The sequence below is a fragment of the Camelus ferus genome, chromosome 3 (genome assembly GCF_009834535.1).
Source record: "Camelus ferus isolate YT-003-E chromosome 3, BCGSAC_Cfer_1.0, whole genome shotgun sequence".
NCBI lineage: Eukaryota > Metazoa > Chordata > Mammalia > Artiodactyla > Camelidae > Camelus > Camelus ferus.
The window spans coordinates 91,166,917-91,184,589 of record NC_045698.1 but is presented as its reverse complement, the minus strand read 5'-3'; the positions used below and the strand labels follow the sequence as shown (position 1 = coordinate 91,184,589).

At 35.1% G+C, this 17,673-nt stretch overlaps 1 protein-coding gene across 3 annotated transcripts in view; it reads left to right on the top strand.

Moving 5' to 3' along the window:
* The window catches only part of FNIP1 (folliculin interacting protein 1), a 111,824-nt gene extending 95,687 nt beyond the window's left edge, over nt 1-16,137 (top strand). For 2 of the 3 annotated variants that reach the window (XM_032476652.1, XM_032476651.1), the window contains 5 exons: nt 846-2,259; nt 3,221-3,389; nt 7,425-7,622; nt 11,388-11,503; nt 13,351-16,137. In XM_032476652.1, coding sequence (XP_032332543.1) covers nt 846-2,259; nt 3,221-3,389; nt 7,425-7,622; nt 11,388-11,503; nt 13,351-13,429 — 1,976 coding nt within the window. In that variant the 3' untranslated portion in view covers nt 13,430-16,137. Of the gene's footprint in view, nt 1-241; nt 2,260-3,220; nt 3,390-7,424; nt 7,623-11,387; nt 11,504-13,350 lie in introns of those variants that run through there. The other variant, XM_032476653.1, reaches the window with a different exon arrangement.
* The last annotated feature ends 1,536 nt before the right edge of the window (nt 16,138-17,673 follow it).

Genomic DNA, 17,673 nt, shown 5'->3' with positions numbered 1-17,673 from the left:
TCATAATACTGTCTATAGCATATTATTTGAGACCTATTTATATTTGTTCCTTTAAAAAGTGTGTCGTTTTTCTAAAGTAAAAGTAGAGGTTTTTAAATGTGTCTAGTGACAACTTGCAAAACTTGAATTAAATTTAATTATTTTGTATACTCCATTTTTAAGTGTGTTTTAGCACCAGTTTCTTTGTTGGTTTAAATTTGAGCTACAGCATAAATACAGAAATGACATTAATTACTCCTAGGTCCTCTCTTCCCCCTTTTTAAATGTGGTGGCTCTTCATGTCTCGTATGGATACAGAAGTGACAGTGAATCACATGGCTGAACATGTCGCCCTGTTTTGTTTATCCTGAGTATCCAACCCTCTCAGGAATGAAATGGAAAATGGATTTTTAAAAACATGGGAGCTAGTGTGGAGTCTTGGGTAGGGGAGCAACAGATGAAGTTCAGGAATATGATTTAAATCAAGAAACAGTAAGTGTGTGATGTGACTGCTCCATTCCACTCTACTCCCTGCTTCAGACAGTACTTCTGCATCTAGGTGAAGTGCTTTGCAAGGGGACTGGCACAGAGCATATTCTTGGTAAATGTGACTTTCACAGCTAACTGTTTGCTTGTGGTTTCAGAACCACTGTAGCTGCTTAAGGAGGAAGCTTGAAAGCCCTTTCTCTCTAGTTAAGACCATTCATTTCATCCTCCTCTCCTGAACAGTCACTCGTTTATTAAGGAACTAAGAGTAAAATCTAAAATATCCCTCATACAATAGGAGTAGGTTTCTGATAATTGAAAATAGCCTGCTTGGCTGGATCTGTAGAAGATGTGTCCATAAACTGATTTTTCCATTTCAGGAGACTTGTATGGTGCTATTGGCTCTCCTGTACGGTTAGCAAGGACTGTGGTAGTTGGCAAACGACAAGATATGGTCCAGAGGCTGCTTTATTTTCTTACTTATTTCATAAGATGCTCTGAACTTCAAGAAACCCATCTTTTAGAAAGCGGAGAAGATGAAGCCATTGTTATGCCAGGCACGGTAATTACTACCACTTTAGAGAAAGGTGAAATCGAAGAATCTGAGTATGTGCTTATCACAATGCATAGAAACAAAAGCAGTTTGCTCTTTAAAGAGTCAGAAGAAACAAGGACTCCTAATTGTAACTGTAAATATTGCAGTCCTCCACTGCTTGGGCATAATATAGAGAATGTTTCACAACAAGAGAGAGAAGATATTCAAAACAGCTCTAAGGAGCTGCTAGGAATTTCAGATGAGTGCCGAATGATTTCTCCTTCTGACTGCCAAGAAGAAAATGCTGTTGATGTTAAACAGTACCGAGATAAATTAAGAACTTGCCTTGACACCAAGTTAGAAACAGTTGTTTGCACAGGCTCTGCTCCAGTAGACAAATGTGCATTGTCAACGTCAGGCTTAAAGCCAGCAGAGGAAACATGGCAGAGTGAGGAATTGCTGGACACGGGTGATCACACAGGTAAAATGTTGAGATCCACGGGAATGGTTGTAGAAAAAAAACCTCCAGATAAGCTTATGACAGCTGCATTTTCTTGTGAGGCAACCCAGACAAAAGTTACTTTCTTGATTGGGGATTCTATGTCACCTGACTCAGATACTGAACTCCGGAGTCAGGCAGTGGTGGATCAGATTACCAGGCATAACACCAAACCACCGAAGGAAGAAAGAGGGACTGTGGATCAGCATCAAGAAACTAAACAAACAACGAAATCTGGAGAGCCTGATACACCGAACATAGTTTCTGGAGAACCCTGCGAACTTCCCTGCTGGAATCATTCAGACCCAGAAAGCATGAGCTTATTTGATGAATATTTTAATGATGATTCAATTGAAACGAGGACTATTGATGATATTCCAGTTAAAACAAGTACAGACAGTAAAGAACACTGCTGTATGTTAGAGTTTTCAAAAAGATTGTGTACAAAAAATGACAAACAGAACAATGAATTTTGTAAATGTGTAGAATCAGTTCACCAAGACTCATGTAAAACCTGCTTTCCTCAGCAAGACCAAAGAGATACACTCTCCATTCTTGTCCCCCATGGGGATAAAGAGAGTTCAGAGAAAAAAATTGCTGTGGGAACTGAATGGGACATTCCAAGAAATGAAAGTTCAGATAGTGCCCTCGGGGATAGTGAAAGTGAAGATACAGGTCATGATATGACTAGACAAGTAAGCATTTACTATGGAGGAGAGCAAGAAGATTGGGCAGAAGAAGATGAGATACCTTTTCCTGGGTAAGTAGGAAGTTTTAACCTGTTATAAACCTTTTATAAATATGAACCATTCTTTTGTTTAGCTGACCTCTGAAAGTTGTTAGTAGTTAATATAAAAGAAGAGATCTTTGTCCTGGACATATTCTCTTTTATTATCTTGTGCTCTTACTTACAAGGATTAAAAGGACACCCACAGGCATCCCAGAAAAGCTTTTTGAAGGCATTAGAGAAAAGTTATGTTGGTGCTTGGGAGACCCCTTAGTGCTTAGAAGTTTTCAAGCCATTTCAGAGCTAATTATGCCCCCTTAAAAGAATCTACACGGTAGGGGGTAGTTATAGCTCAGTGGTAGAGTGCCTGCTTAGCATGCACAAGGTCCTGGGTTCAACTCCCAGTACCCCCATTAAAAATAAATACATACATAAATACATACATACCCTAACTACCTCCCCCTCAAAGAAAAAAAAAAGAATCTGAGCCTGAGCCTGGCAACTAGGAAGAGGTAATCACTGAGAGAAGGTAGAAAATAGCTGTTAGAAGTAAGTTTGGAAATGAGAGGAAAGCATAGAGCGTGTACTCTTGGTCAAGAATACAAGGAGAAGATTCATACTTGAGAAATGTTGTATACCAGGCTTTGAGTTTGTGAGTTACTTATACTTTGTTTCGGATGGTGGTTTCCATAATTTGATTGTATTAAGAATATGTTACATATGTAAAGAACAGCATTCCTTAAGTCTGTTTTGAAAGATTTATGCTCACCTCATTATAAAATTGTTCATCAGACCTTTTTTGGATAGGAAGGATTAGTTAGTGGTCTGATTGAGCCCTTAAGCCAGTTTTATTCAAGGATGGTTTTACTCTTAGTATATTTTGTAGAGATGATGGTATTGGAAATATGTACTAGTAGAGTCCAAATGTTTTCTAATTGCTAAAATATATTTATTTACTAATTAGTTATGCCTTCTTTTGGAACTTTTCTTCCAGGTCAAAGTTAATTGAAGTGAGTGCTGTTCAGCCCAATATTGCCAACTTTGGGAGGTCCTTGCTGGGTGGCTACTGCTCGTCTTATGTGCCTGACTTTGTTCTTCAAGGAATTGGGAATGATGAGAGGCTCCGTCAGTGTCTTGTGTCAGATTTGTCTCATGCTGTGCAGGTGAGTGACCTTCACTGCTCTTAAATTTATTTAGGATGAACTCTGTTTACCAGTAGATCCCAGAATTGCCTTCTGTTTTTGGTCACACTTTGTTGGCTAACATAGTCATTGTTCTTTGAATCCATCTCTTTATACATAATAACCTGCATGTTTGTACCTGTTACCGTGAAAGCAAGTAGAGAGTTTGTGGAATCTATCGAAATGGAAATCTGAAAACACAGAAAATACTGTGTTTATTCATCGATGTTCATCACTAGATTATTTATAATATCAAAAAAGTTGCAAATGCTTCAATGTGAATGAAATTATTTTTCTTGCTTGTATATAGAAGTACAGTTGATTTTGGTGTATTCTTCTTGTATCCTGCCTTGTATCTTTTATTAGTTCTCATAGTTTTTGTGTGTATTCCTTAGGATTGTCTGCATATATGCTCATATTATGTTAATAGACAGCTTCACACCTTCCTTTCCAGTCTGAATGCCTTCTTTTTCTTTTTCTTGCCTAATTGTACAGGCTAGAACTCTGTCAGTACAGTGTGGCGTAAAAGTGCTGATACAGCACATTTCTGTCTTGTTCTTTATCTTAGGCGGGTAACATTGAGTCTTTCATTATTAAGTATGATGTTAGCTGTAGAATTCTTGAGATGCTTTTCATCAGGTGGACAAAGTTCCCTCCTATTCCTAGTATTTTGAATTTTCTGTCCCCCTCACCACCACTCCCTTAAATCATGAGTAAGTGTGGGATTTTGTCAAATGCTTCTTCTGTGTCTATTGAAGTGATCACGTAGTATTTCTTATTTAAACTATTAATGTGATAGATTACATTAATTGATTTTAGATGTTAAACCAATCTTTGTATTCCTGGGCAGGAAATCCTTCTTGTTCATGGTTTATAGTACTCATATAGCATATGAGTTAATTTTTGTATATGGTATAAGATAAATGGTCCAGTTTCATTCTTTTGCAGTGTGGCTGTGTAGTTTTCCCAGCACCATTTACTGAAGAACTGTCCTTTCTCCACTGTATATTCTTGAGTCCTTTGTCATAAATTAATTGAGCATATATACATGGATTTACATCTGTGTTCTCTAGTCCCTGTTGCTCATCTTTTAGAATAACTTTTTTTCTCTTATTGTTCGAAATAACATTGATACTATTGCTGTGTTTTATGAATTTAAGGTTATTTCTGTAGGCTAAACTCCCAGAAATGAAGTTACTGGCCAATTGTTAAGGTTAGGACTATTTTCATGTTCTTGTTGCATGTTTGGTAGTTTCTCCTCCAAAAGGTGATGCTAGTTTGAACAGCAATTTGTAACATCCCTAAGATCTTTGTTCCCTTTGTGACACTAAGGGGTGTCTCTCTCTCTCTTTTTTTTTTTCTAAGATAATTGAAGAAAACTGTCTAGTTTTGAGGAAAGTACACTGACGTTGATTTGGTACCTTTTGAATTTAAAAGTGCAATTTGCAAGGCCATGTTTGAACGCCTAGCAGGCAACTGAAAAATCAGGTTTTGTGACATGGTGGAGATATGGGAGTATCTGCTAGAGAGGAAATACTTGAATATTTGGAATTTTATGTATTGAAATTCTGGAAATGCCTAGGAGAAAAAAGGGGCTGGTAAGATTGTAGTTAAATTTGTATTGTAGAAGTTACAAACTCAGAGAAAAAAATGTTTTAAAAAAATAAAACTTTAGATTTACTGCTTCTTTCTCATATTTATACACTTACTATTTTTATTTTTATTTTATTTTTAACACATATATTGTGGTATGATTCCTGTACAGTAAACCACACATACTTCACATGTACAATCTGATGAATTTTGATAGATGTATATACACCAATGAAACCACCACCACAGTCAAGGTAGCTATAACATTTCCATCACTCACCAACTGGTGCAAATTTCGAATTCCCAATTTATCCCTTCCCACCCCTTTTACCCACCTTTAACCAAGCCATAAGTTTGTTCTCTATGACTGTGAGTCTGTTTCTGTTTTGTAGATACATTTTTTTTTTAGATTCCACATATAAGTGATATCATATGGTATTTTTCTTTCTCTTTCTTTCTTCACTTCAGATATTCTGACAGTCTCCAGATCCATCCATGTTGCTGCAAATGGCGTTATTTTATTCTTTTTTATGGCTGAGTAGTATTCGTGTGTGTGTGTGTGTGTGTGTGTGCGCGCACCCCCCCCCCCAAATCTTTATCCAGTCATCTGTTGATGGACATTTGGGTTATTTCCATGTCTTGGCTATTGTAAATAATGCTGCGGTGAACACTGGGGTGCTTGTGTCTTTCTGAATTATATTTTCCTCCAGATATATGCCCAGGAGTGGGATTGCTGGATCATATAGTGAATCTATTTTTAGTTTTTTGAGGAATCTTTATACTGTCCTCCATAGTGGCGGCACCAATTTACATTCCCATCAACAGTGTAGGAGGGTTCCTTTTTCTCCACACCCTGTCCGGCATTTATAATTTGTGAACTGTTTAATGATGTGACCATTCTGACTGGTGAGAGGTGATATCTCATTGTAGTTTTGACTTGCATTTCTCTAACAATTAGTGATGTTGAGCATCTTTTCATGTGCTTGTTGGCCATCTGTATGTCTTCTTTGGAGAGATGTCTATTTAGATCTTCTGCCCATTTTTTGATTGAGTTGCTTTTTTTTTGATGTTAAGCTGTATGAGATATTTGTATATTTTGGAAACTAGTCCCTTGTTGGGTACATCATTTGCAAATATTTTCTCCCATTCTGTAGGTTGTCTTTTCATTTTGTTGATGCAAAAGCTTGTAAGTTTAATTAGATCCCAATGTATTACTTTTGCTCTTATTTCCATTACTCTAGGAGTTGGTTCTAAAAAAATATTGCTTTGATTTATGTCAAAGAGTGTTCTGCCTATGTATTCCTCTAGGAATAGGAGACTTACGGTATCTGGTGTTACATTTAGATCTTTAATCCATTTTGAGTTTATTTTCTGTATATAGTGTTAGAGAATGTTCTAATTTCAGTCTTTTACAGGTAGCTGTCTAGTTTTCCCAGCATCACTTATTGAAGAGACTGTCTTTTCTCCATTGTATATTCTTGCCTTCTTTGTCATAGATTAATTGACTATAAATGTGTGCAATTATTTCTGGACTTTCTGTCCTGTACTGTTGATCTGTATGTCTGTTTTTGTGCCAGTACCATACTGTTTTGATTATGGTAGCTTTGTAGTATAGTCTGAAGTCAAGGAGCATGATTTCCCTCAGCTCTGTTCTCCTTTTTCAAGACTATTTTGGCTATCTGGGGTCTTTTGTGTTCCATACAGATTTTAACATTTTTCTTTCATTCCAGCTCTGTGAAAAATGTCATTGATAATTTGATAGGGATTGCATCGAATCTGTATATTACCTTTGGTAGTATGGCCATTTTAACAATATTGATTATTCCAGTCCAAGAACACTGTATATCTTTCATCTATTTATGTCACCTTTGATTTCTTTCATCAGTATATTATAGTTTTTGGAGTACAGGTCCTTTACCTCATTAGATAGGTTTATTCCTAGGTATTTTATTCAGTGGTAAATGGGATTAATTAATGCCTGACAGGCTAGGATAGTTAGCACAGAATCTTATCATTGACTTGTTCATGTGAATTCCTGTCTTATCTGTTTTAAAAATATTTAGCTCTTTCAAGGTAAAAACATTTTCTTTCAGTTTCCTTGTACATAGCTAGTACTCAACAAACTTGTGGCATGAACGAATGAATGAATAATCAAAAGACTGGTGAAAGTTAAATTCTAGATTAAAGGATACAGAGTTCTGGTAATGATTTGCTACCTATGATGATTTCTGTAAGATATCTAAGGGTGTTTGTTATTGAGTTACTTTACTATTTCATTCTCCACTGTTAAGGATTCTTTGGCAGCAGCTCTCAGAATTTTGTATTTTTTTTTTTTTTCTGTTTTTGTTTAGTGTCTCTCCTTGCCTCATTTCATTAACATTATCTTAGAAAACTTTATTTTAAGATTAATTCTTTGTTTTCCAGCATCCAGTATTGGATGAACCAATAGCAGAAGCTGTCTGTATTATAGCAGATATGGATAAATGGACTGTTCAAGTGGCCAGTAGCCAGAGACGAATGACAGACAATAAACTGGGAAAGGAAGTATTGGTTTCCAGTCTTGTTTCCAATCTGCTTCATTCCACTCTTCAGCTATATAAACATAACTTGTCTCCAAATTTTGTAAGTATGTGTAAGACTTGAATTAATAATTTGTGCCTACATGGAATACCACTGTTAGCTTCATCATTGTTTTCCTGAAAGAAAGGGTTATGGACTGAACGTGTTCCCCTAAAATCAGTGTGTTGAAACCATAACTCCCCAGTGTAACATATTTGGAGTTGGGCCTTGGGAAGGTAAATAGGGTTAGATTAGGCCATGAGAGAGGGACTCCCATGATGGAATTAGTGGCCTTGTGAAAGAGGAAGAGAAAGATTGTACTCTCTCCACCATGTGAGGACACAGAGAGGAGGCAGCCATCTACCAGCCAGGAAGAGAGTTCTCACTGAAACTCAGCCATATGGGCACCCTGATCCCAGACTTTGAGCCTCCAGAACTGTGAGAAAATAATTCTGTTATTTAAGCAATTGAGTCTGGTATTTTATTATGGCAGCTCAAGCTGACTAAGACAGAAAGGGATGTGTATATGTGAATATAGTCTGTGATTTCAGCAGCCAGAACTTAGTGCCTGACTTAGTATCATGTAAGGTATGGACATACAACATCCCCAAGCGTTGTGCAGAATGTCAGCGCATTCTAGATCCTCATTATCATGTCAAGACTTTGAATGATCCCTCTTTGTAACACTGGTAACCTCTCACTGAACACACCATTTCCAGTTTTCAGGGTTCTTTCTTTTTCTTGTTAGGAGAACCATAATATAGCATAGTTAAAAACCTTTGTAGAGACAAACATGGTAAACATCAGATATGACAAACCCACAACTGACATTATACTCAGTGGTGAAAGACTGAAGGTTTACCTGTAAGAACAGGGACAAGACACTGGATGCTCACTCTCACCACTTTTCTTCAACATAGTATTAGAAAGTCTCCTAGCATTATAACTCAATAAAAAATGTTAAAAAAAGAAAGAAAGAAAATCCTAGCAGGGCTGTTAAGAAAGAAGAAACAAAAGGCATCCAGATTGGAAAGGAAGAAGTAAAATTATCTCTTCTTGCAGATATGATCTTATATGAAGAAAACTTAAAGATTCCACCAAAAAAACCCGACACAGCTAATAAATGAATTCAGCTAAGTTGCAAGATAACAAATCAGCACACAAAGATATTTGCATTTCCATATGCTAGGAATGAACAGCCTGAAGAGGAAATTAAGGAAGCACTTAATTTAATAAGCACTTAATAGCATGCAAAGAATAAATTACTTAGGAATAAATTTAACAAAGGAGGCAAAAGACTTGTACACTGAAAACTGCAAAATATCTCTGAGAGAAATTAAAGACATAAATAGATGAAAAGACATCTTATGTTCATAGATTGGAAGACTTGGTGTTTTTAAGATGATACCAAGTATGAAGTTGGACTCCCGCCTCCTAATTTCAAAGCTTACAGAGTGACAATAATCAAAATAGTGTGGTACTAGCATAAGGATAGACACAGACCAACAGAATATAGCATCCCCCAAATAAACCCTCACAAATATGGTCAGTTGATGTTTTGGACAGGAAAGCCAGGACTATTCAAAGGGGAAAGGAGTCTTTTCAACAAATCATGCTGGAAAACTGAATATCCACATGCAGAAGAATGAAATTGAATCCTTCCTTTATACCATATACAAAAATGAACTCAGACTTAAATGTAAACTTAAACAAACCTAAACTTAAGTACTAAAACTACAAAACTCTGAAGAAAACATAGGGGATAATCTTCATGATATTGGATTTGGCAGTAATTCCTTGGAATTGACATCAAAAGCACAGGCAGTAACCTATAATGAAAAAATATGAAAATGAATATATGTATGTACATGTATGACTGAAACATAATGCTGTACACCAGAAGTTGACACAACATTGTATATAAATTGACTCTACTTCAATAAGAAATAAATTAATTTTAAAATTAAGTAAATAAGCGCAGGCAACAGTAAAAGTAAAACAGATAAATTGGGACTTCATCAAATTAAAAAGTGTTATATACCAAAGGACATTGTCAACGGAGTGAAAAAAAAAAAAAAACACAGAACAGGAGGAAATATTTGCTAATTATATATCTGAAAAGAAATTGTTATCCAGAATATATAGAGAACTGCAATGCAACAACAACTAAGAAACAACTCATTGAAAAATAGGCAAAGGACTTGAATAGACATTTCTCTAAAGAAGATATACAAATGGCCGGTAGGCACTTGAGAAGATGTTCAACATCATTAGTCATTAGGAAAATGCAAATCGAAACCACAGTGAGATACCACTTCACACCCATAAGGATGGATATAAGCAAACAAGACTCGAAAATAACTGAGTATTGGTGAGGATGTGGAGGATCTGGAACCACTGTGCATTGCTGGTGTCAATGTAAAATGGTGCAGCTGCTGTGGAAAACAGTTTGGCAGTTCCTCAAAAAGTTTACCACTGTACTGTCAAGTGATCCAGCAAGTCTCCTTCTAGGTTTATACTCAAAACAGCTGAAAGCAGGGACTGAAACAGTTATACTGTAATGTTCACAGCAATATTATTTGCAGTAGCAAAAATTGGAAATAACTCATGATCATAAATAAATGTGTTGTAATACGTGATTGAAACATTATGCTAAGTGAAATATGCAAAATACAAAAGGACAAATATTATATGGTCCCACTTATATGAGGTACCTAGAACAGGCACATTCATAAAAACAGAAAGTAGATAGAGGTTACCAGGGGCTGGGGAAGGAGGAAGTGAGGGGTATATTGTGTACTGGGTACAGAGTTTCTGCTTGGGGTAATGAAAAAAAGTTCTGGAAATGGATAGTGATGGTGGTGCACAACATTGTGAAAATATTTAATGCCACTGAATTGTATACCTTAAAACGGATAATATGGTAACTTGTGTTTTACATATGTATATATGTGTAATAAACTATGTACATATACATTAGTTATATCATATACATGTATTTTGTAAATATTTTATTCTTCACTTAAGGCATTTTCAGCCTACATGTGCATTATAGCACAAACTATACACCACAAAACATTAAGTGTGCCAAGAAATCCATTCATTTGTGGTTTTTTCAAGAAGAAAATGGATTTTTTTAGGAGCTATAACAGCTGATTTTCATTGGAAAGGAGTACTCTGCATGAATTTAGTGTTTTAACACCTGCACTGTCATGTCTTTTCCTCAAACATATATAGCATCAATTAACATGAAAAATCACTTATTTTAGTAAATTGAGCAAGTTAATTGACAATAAACAAAATGTATATGTTTCAGTTTTTAATGTGCCAGCTTAGAAACATTTCTTTTCTAGTGAGGACTATAGAGCATTCTCTGTGAGCCGTTACAGACTTTTTTCTTTTGGTCTTGACAGGATAATGCGGCCTTTCCAATGTAAATTACATGTCTAATGTGTTATGTAAGAGTCATATCTACCAAATTTGAAATATGGATTGTGGTGATAGTTGCACAACATTTCCAATGTAGTTAATGCTTCTCAGTTGTGCAGTTAAAATGGTTAATTTTATATTTAAAATAGTAAATTTTATCTTATGTGTAGTTTACCACGTTTAAGGAAAAAAAAACTGTAGAACCTAAATCTTTGATATGAGCTAGAAAAGAGTGTACATTTCTTTGGCTAAAATCACGTGCTTTAAAAATGTGCTCCAAATGGTAGTTTATGTTGGAATAACTACATAATTGAATTGTCAGATATCATGCTTTGGAATTTGCCATTTCTTAGAGCTACGCACTTTCTGACCTGGTTCTTGATTCCCTTCCACCTGCAGTGTGTAATGCATCTTGAAGACCGGTTACAAGAGCTGTACTTCAAGAGCAAAATGCTGTCTGAGTACCTGAGAGGGCAGATGCGTGTCCATGTCAAGGAGCTGGGAGTGGTTCTAGGGTATGTTCCTGTTTTCTTTCCTAGCTTTGGTTTCTCATTGCACTGTATTTAGGCAAGGAATATTCTTCAGAACTGCCTTTTTTCCTTTTAAGTGTTTCCCCTTGTTAGAAGCTGTACATTGTTGTCATCTGGATTGCTCTATGCCATATAAAAGCAGATACTTGTCCTCCAGTGATCTGAAAGGCATTGTTTCTTGTGCCAGTAAGTTGAGAATATAGTCAGATAAAAGTGAATTAAAATCTAAATTTTTGCATTAGAAAAAAACCAGTCAATATTCATTTTTATTTATTAAATATATTATAGAGTCATCATTCCCAGCATCTGCCCTGCCATATAAATGAGCTGTTTGTAGTAACGGCACTCTGGATAGAAGTATGTTATCTGAATAGTGTTACTCCTTCCTCACTGTGTATATATTATTCCTTTATACTGTGCAGTTATTCCTAGGAAGAAGCTAGTTATCTAAAATGCTTACTGAAGGATGAACAGGAAATTGGTGAGAGGCATCGTATAGCCTCTTTCATTGTATTTTGTGGTCACTTTCCTTATGTTCTGTGGTGACTTTTCACAAGTGTTTGTGTGTGTGTATGAATTGTTTCTTGAAATGCTGGTTGAATAAAACAAGCTAGAAGCATCAGTGAGTGGCTACTGTCTGTCTGAAGCCAAATTAAATTCTTTCATTAATGTTATTCTTTATTGAGAGTGAAAATAGATGATTCTCAATAATGCCTTTACTTTTCAAAAATTTAAACTAATTTCTAAGTAATGTACATATAACCAAAGTGTACAGTGCATTTTGTTATAAAATGAAAAGTGAGTTGTATTGTCTTCTCCCCAACTTCCAGTCCTCATCCACACACTGTTAATGGATTGTTTCTTCTTACAGCATTTTTAAAATATATGTACTCTATCATTGTGCAGCTTGCCTTTTAATATATCTTGAATGTTCATTAAAGCACATAGTGCACATTACTGATCTATATCATTTTTAATGACTGTATTGCATTCCATTATTTGGTGGAATTTAGATTATTTTCAGTTTTTTGCTGTTACAGATCAACACTGGAATAAATATAAATCTTTGAAGTCTGTAGGATAAATTCTTTGAAGTAGAGTTTTTGGTTAAAGGGCATGTGTGTTAAATTGTTGATAGATATACTGATATTTATTTTGACATAGTAATAGTAAATGCTATCCAGAAAGTACCAGAATAAATTCTCACAAACAGTGGGAAGCCTACTCTTCCTATGACTCACTATAACCAAATTTTTTAATCTTTGCTGAGCTACTAGCTAAAAAATGAAGTCGGATTTTATTCAGGTTTATTCTCTAACCATGAGTAAGTCTGCATAACTTTTCCTGTATCTAATGGCCATTTTTCTTTTCCGGTAAATTTTTTGTGGTAGGATGTATTTTTAAGAAGCTACCATTACTTCTTCCCAGTACATCTTGTTGTAGACACACTTATATCCAAAACAATATGTGTGCACTCTATTATTCTGTCATTATACTGTGTAGTATTTATTAGACATTGTCCCTTGCCCTGATGCATGGTCTATCAGCAGATTAATGAGATGGTTTTCTAAATCCATGACTTTGTTATCATTGGGTTCAGAACCTGTCTTTTAAAAAAATCTTTAGTTATGGTTTTTACTTGCTGAAAAATGTCTAACTTTCATTCTCTTCGGTTCTCTTACCCTTTTTCCTTTTGGCTAGGGTAGCTTACTTAGGTCCTTGATTGTTGACATATAGTGACTTTACAGGTAGCCATCATTGCCTGTAGGACTCATGTACTGGGTACAGAAAACCTGAACTAGTTTTTGTTTTTTGTTTTTTTTAAATTTCAGGATTGAATCCAGTGATCTTCCTCTTCTGGCTGCTGTAGCAAGCACTCACTCGCCGTATGTTGCTCAGATACTCCTTTAACATAAAGGCTGTTAGAAATTAACTTCCGTGGAAAGTTGAATAGAAACCAAGGAAGCAGTGACAGCGTGCATTTATGGCATTTATTTTCCTCTGTTAGAATCCATCTAAATGAGTCAGTCGCCTGAGTATCCTTCATTGCAGTGCATATTGTATGATCATTGGATGGCTTTTTCCTTTTGATTGGACTTTTGGATGGCAGTAGATTTTTAACCAAGTGAAACTAAAAAGCAGCATAAATAATTTTGGGGAAAAGCATTTGAAGAAGCCAAAGTGTAACTTAGAAATTTCTACAAAATGAATAATTGAGGAATTTCATATGATCACTACAGTGTTGCCACAGCTCATAAGTACCAACAGATGTCTCATGATTAAATTACTCAAAATAGACATTTCATTAGTTTTAATTCTTTATTTCTAAGGTACAGAGATCTATAAAACCTTGATTATTTGTTTTGTTTTTTAGTTCAAAATAGCTAGTTTCTAGGTATTTCTTGAAGTATTTTAAACAGCTTGTTAATTATAATAAACTCAGAATAATGCATATAAATCTGTGTTATGTTATCCATCCAAGTGTACATATGTATCTATTTTTTTAAAAAACAGAGGTAGAAATATGAGATTGGTAAACACAACTTTTAAAAAATATTTTAAACTAGTATTAATTGACTCTGATGTCGAAATACTACTTTCTGGTGATTTTTCTGTTTCACACACCCTAAAATATAAGTAAAGCAAATCTTTTTTTTTAAGGCTGAGGTATATAGATTCCCAAAATAAGAATACTACTTTATACCATTTGTTTTGTTTATAAGTATAAGCCAATTCTTAAAAATGTTAATATTTACATGTTTGCATCTAATTTAATAACTTAAAATTAGAATTAAAAATTACACCAAAGCATTGGCAAAAATAATACTATTTAAAAGTGCTCAGGTAGCCGAGGCCCTTGCTTTTGGTATTGGCCCTTCTTGAACTCACAGGAACTGAGTATTTGTTTCAGTGCTTCATAATTTTCAGTTTACACTAATAGAACTCATTAACTCTTAAAATTATTCTCTTTTCTCTAGTAGCTCCTCCCTCCCAAAAGCTAATTTTTTTCAAAGATTTTAACTTTTCATTTGTTATTGTTTTTGTATATACTGTAGAGTGTTTGTTGCTTGTGAGAAAGGCTAATATGGAACCAAACTCTTGTAAGTAATTAATGTAAATAGGAAGATGGGTAGATAAAGTTTTCAATATGCTCTACTACCTCAGTTTACTTGAAATACTACATTATAGTTTATCCTTTACTTATCTGGTCTAAGATACTTTTAACTCTAGAAGTGAAGCTGGTTTCTGCTTTCATGAACCATTTTCATCATAATTAGTTTATTAGCTTAAAAAAGACCACTTGCTCATTCTGTTACTGAGTACTTTTAGTGTATAAATGCATCCATTCTTGGTGTTCAGAATTTTCAGTGATTAGGAAAATTTCTGTGGTTTATTAGTCTTTGACCTTGAATTTATAGCACTGGGTAATATTTTGCCTTGCTCTTTATGTATCAAAGGAATCTCCAAATAGACTAAGAAGAAATGGTTATTTTAATAGAATGTAAACCTGAAATTGGTGTGCCTGCAGTTTGGCCCCTGTGTCCTAACGGCCAGTCCAAGTTAGTACCTGAGTCTCCCATGGATGACTTGCTGTCAAAAAAGTGTTCATGGATATATTTTCTTTGGCATAATTTTTTTATTCCATTCATTAAAAAAATTCTTCTTTCTTCTGTTGTTTGGAATTCTGTGAATACATCCCTTTGGCAGAATTCATAATAGAGAAAAGATCAGGTGTGGGCCATTGTATATCATTTTTATTGTGGTTCAGAATATGCAGCAGGTAGACAATGTCTATTTTTGTGTTTTTTTAATTAATCACCAAACTATTCACAGTCCTCCTATCACAGAGATATCTTTGAAATCTCCGATAAATTACCATTTAGGAAATCTAGTCTTTAATAAATAGATGGCTCATGCTACTGTTATTCTTAAAACTAAGCTTTGCTTGGAAGGAAAAGGCCTATAGTTTCTTATGGAATCATTAATCCTTATAGGATTCCTGAGTTTTATAATTTCCAATTCTTCTGTAATTTCTTCTTCCTTCATCATAGTCATTCTTTCATTATACAAAGCCCAAGGAATGAGCTGCTACTTTTGTAAAGTGTGGTCATTAGGATGAATGTGAAGAGAGTTTTGGCCTGTTTGAAATCATTTTTTCAACTTCTTACGGTACAGATATGTGTTATATATTTTAAAAACATGTTTGTTGCAACAGGAAGTGAAAAAGGGATCTTTTACATCATAGATTTAAAACTAATTTTTCCTGTATATAAACTAATTGGTTTGATTTGAAATATTCCTGGCTTTTATTAATATGTCTTAATTTTGAGTTTGAAAATGTTAAGTGCAATAAACATACTAGCACAGATTTCCTTTTGTTGCAATTGGCATACACTGGGGATGATCACTTTTTGAAAAAAAAAAGATTTACACAATGTGTCCTTTGGTAGATGTCTTGTAAGACTGTTCTGCTTTCTCTAAGTTATTTAGATGGTGGGAGACATAAAATGTAAATACTTGTTTCTTGTTCTGTATACATTTCTCAAATGTACACCTGTATTATAATAACCTCCCAGTTCTAGGGGATATTTGTGCAATAAATACACATGTCAATTTGATGGGTGATACGGTCTTTCTTTCACATGTTAATAAGGTATATGTAACATCACGGACTCCAGTGCCAGCCCACCTGTGTTCTTTTCCCAAGTGTGACACTTCTAGGCATGTGATCTTGTTCAAAATGTCCTTCTCTTATCCTAAATTTCTATTTGTCCTTTTCTAATCCTAAATTTCTTTATTGGTAATTTACTAGAAACTTCTTTATGAGGTTGTTGTAAGAATCAAGTGAAATAATGAATGTTAAGAATTTATCTCAATGCTTTGCACCTTCCAAATGCTCAGTAATTTGGAGGTGCTACTATTACTAGGTAATCTGTCCAGCCTCTTCTCTACAGCCCCTATCTATTCTGCTGTGTGGAGAGTTTAACATATATCTTTTGAGTTATAGTAACAAAAAAAGTATGGTATATTCTTACATTTGAGCTAACCTTCACAATGACAAATTGAAAATTTCCTTATATGTTTTTATTAAAACTGAAAAATCATTTAAGACCAGAAGAAGCCATGTAAACTTGTTAAGAACACTATATCTTATACAAATTGCTACTGACTTTACAATTAAACAAAAGTTGGCCAGTTGGTTTGGGTTCTAATCCTAATTTGTTCATTGATTCACATGTCACTCTGAGCAAGGCTGTTTTCTTCATCTGCATTGTGGGGAAGTCATCAATCCTTAGCACCTGATCTGCGGCAGCGGTTCAACCCTGAATAGGCTTTTGGGAAGGTGCCCTACTCAGTCTAGGTTGATTTGGGCAGTATTATGCGAAGAGGCAGGATTAGGCCAATGGCTATTTTTGCAGTGCCTGTTTTTTTTTATATCATTTTACATTTATCACTCTTATGTTTGACCAGAGAGACGAAGTGCACTGTTTTAAAGCAAAGAGGAAGTACCAAGTATTTGGGAAGCATTTATCAGATATTTTAGAGGTTTATAATTGGTACCTGTGTTTATATGTGCTGTTCCTTGATAAAAATTTAGTAAAATCTTGAAATATTTCTGAGAGGCTCAAATTTTGCTAGTGAGAAACTGAAATACAGAGAATTAAACCTGAGGTCATATAGTTTTTCCTAGCTCAGACCAGAATGGTTTTCAACTAGGATGTGCTGACAAACGTAAAATACCTGAGATTTAAGATTCGAGACTTCCCTAAAGAAAAGAAAATACAAGCAGTCCAAAAGAGATTTTTAAAGAATATGTGAAATTCCCATGTGTCAGGAGAACTTTGGTGGGGTTTTTGGTCATAAAGCATACGCTCAGGTCAGAGGCTTCTTTCTCGCCCATGCCCCAAGGCTTGGTACCCTTACAACATGTCCTTTAAAAGGGACTCTTCCTGATAAAATTATCAGCCTAGACTGATCCCTCCATCAGTTTGCAGAGAGTGCTCTGTCTGGGCTAAGACTGGTCAGACCTCCCACAGATATACCTGTATTTACTCTAAGGAGAGTATTCAGTTGAAGAGGCTTGAGATTTCTTCCTTTCCAAGTGACTGTTTAAACAGGGACAGTTCAAAAACGTGCCTTTATATTCATCTCAG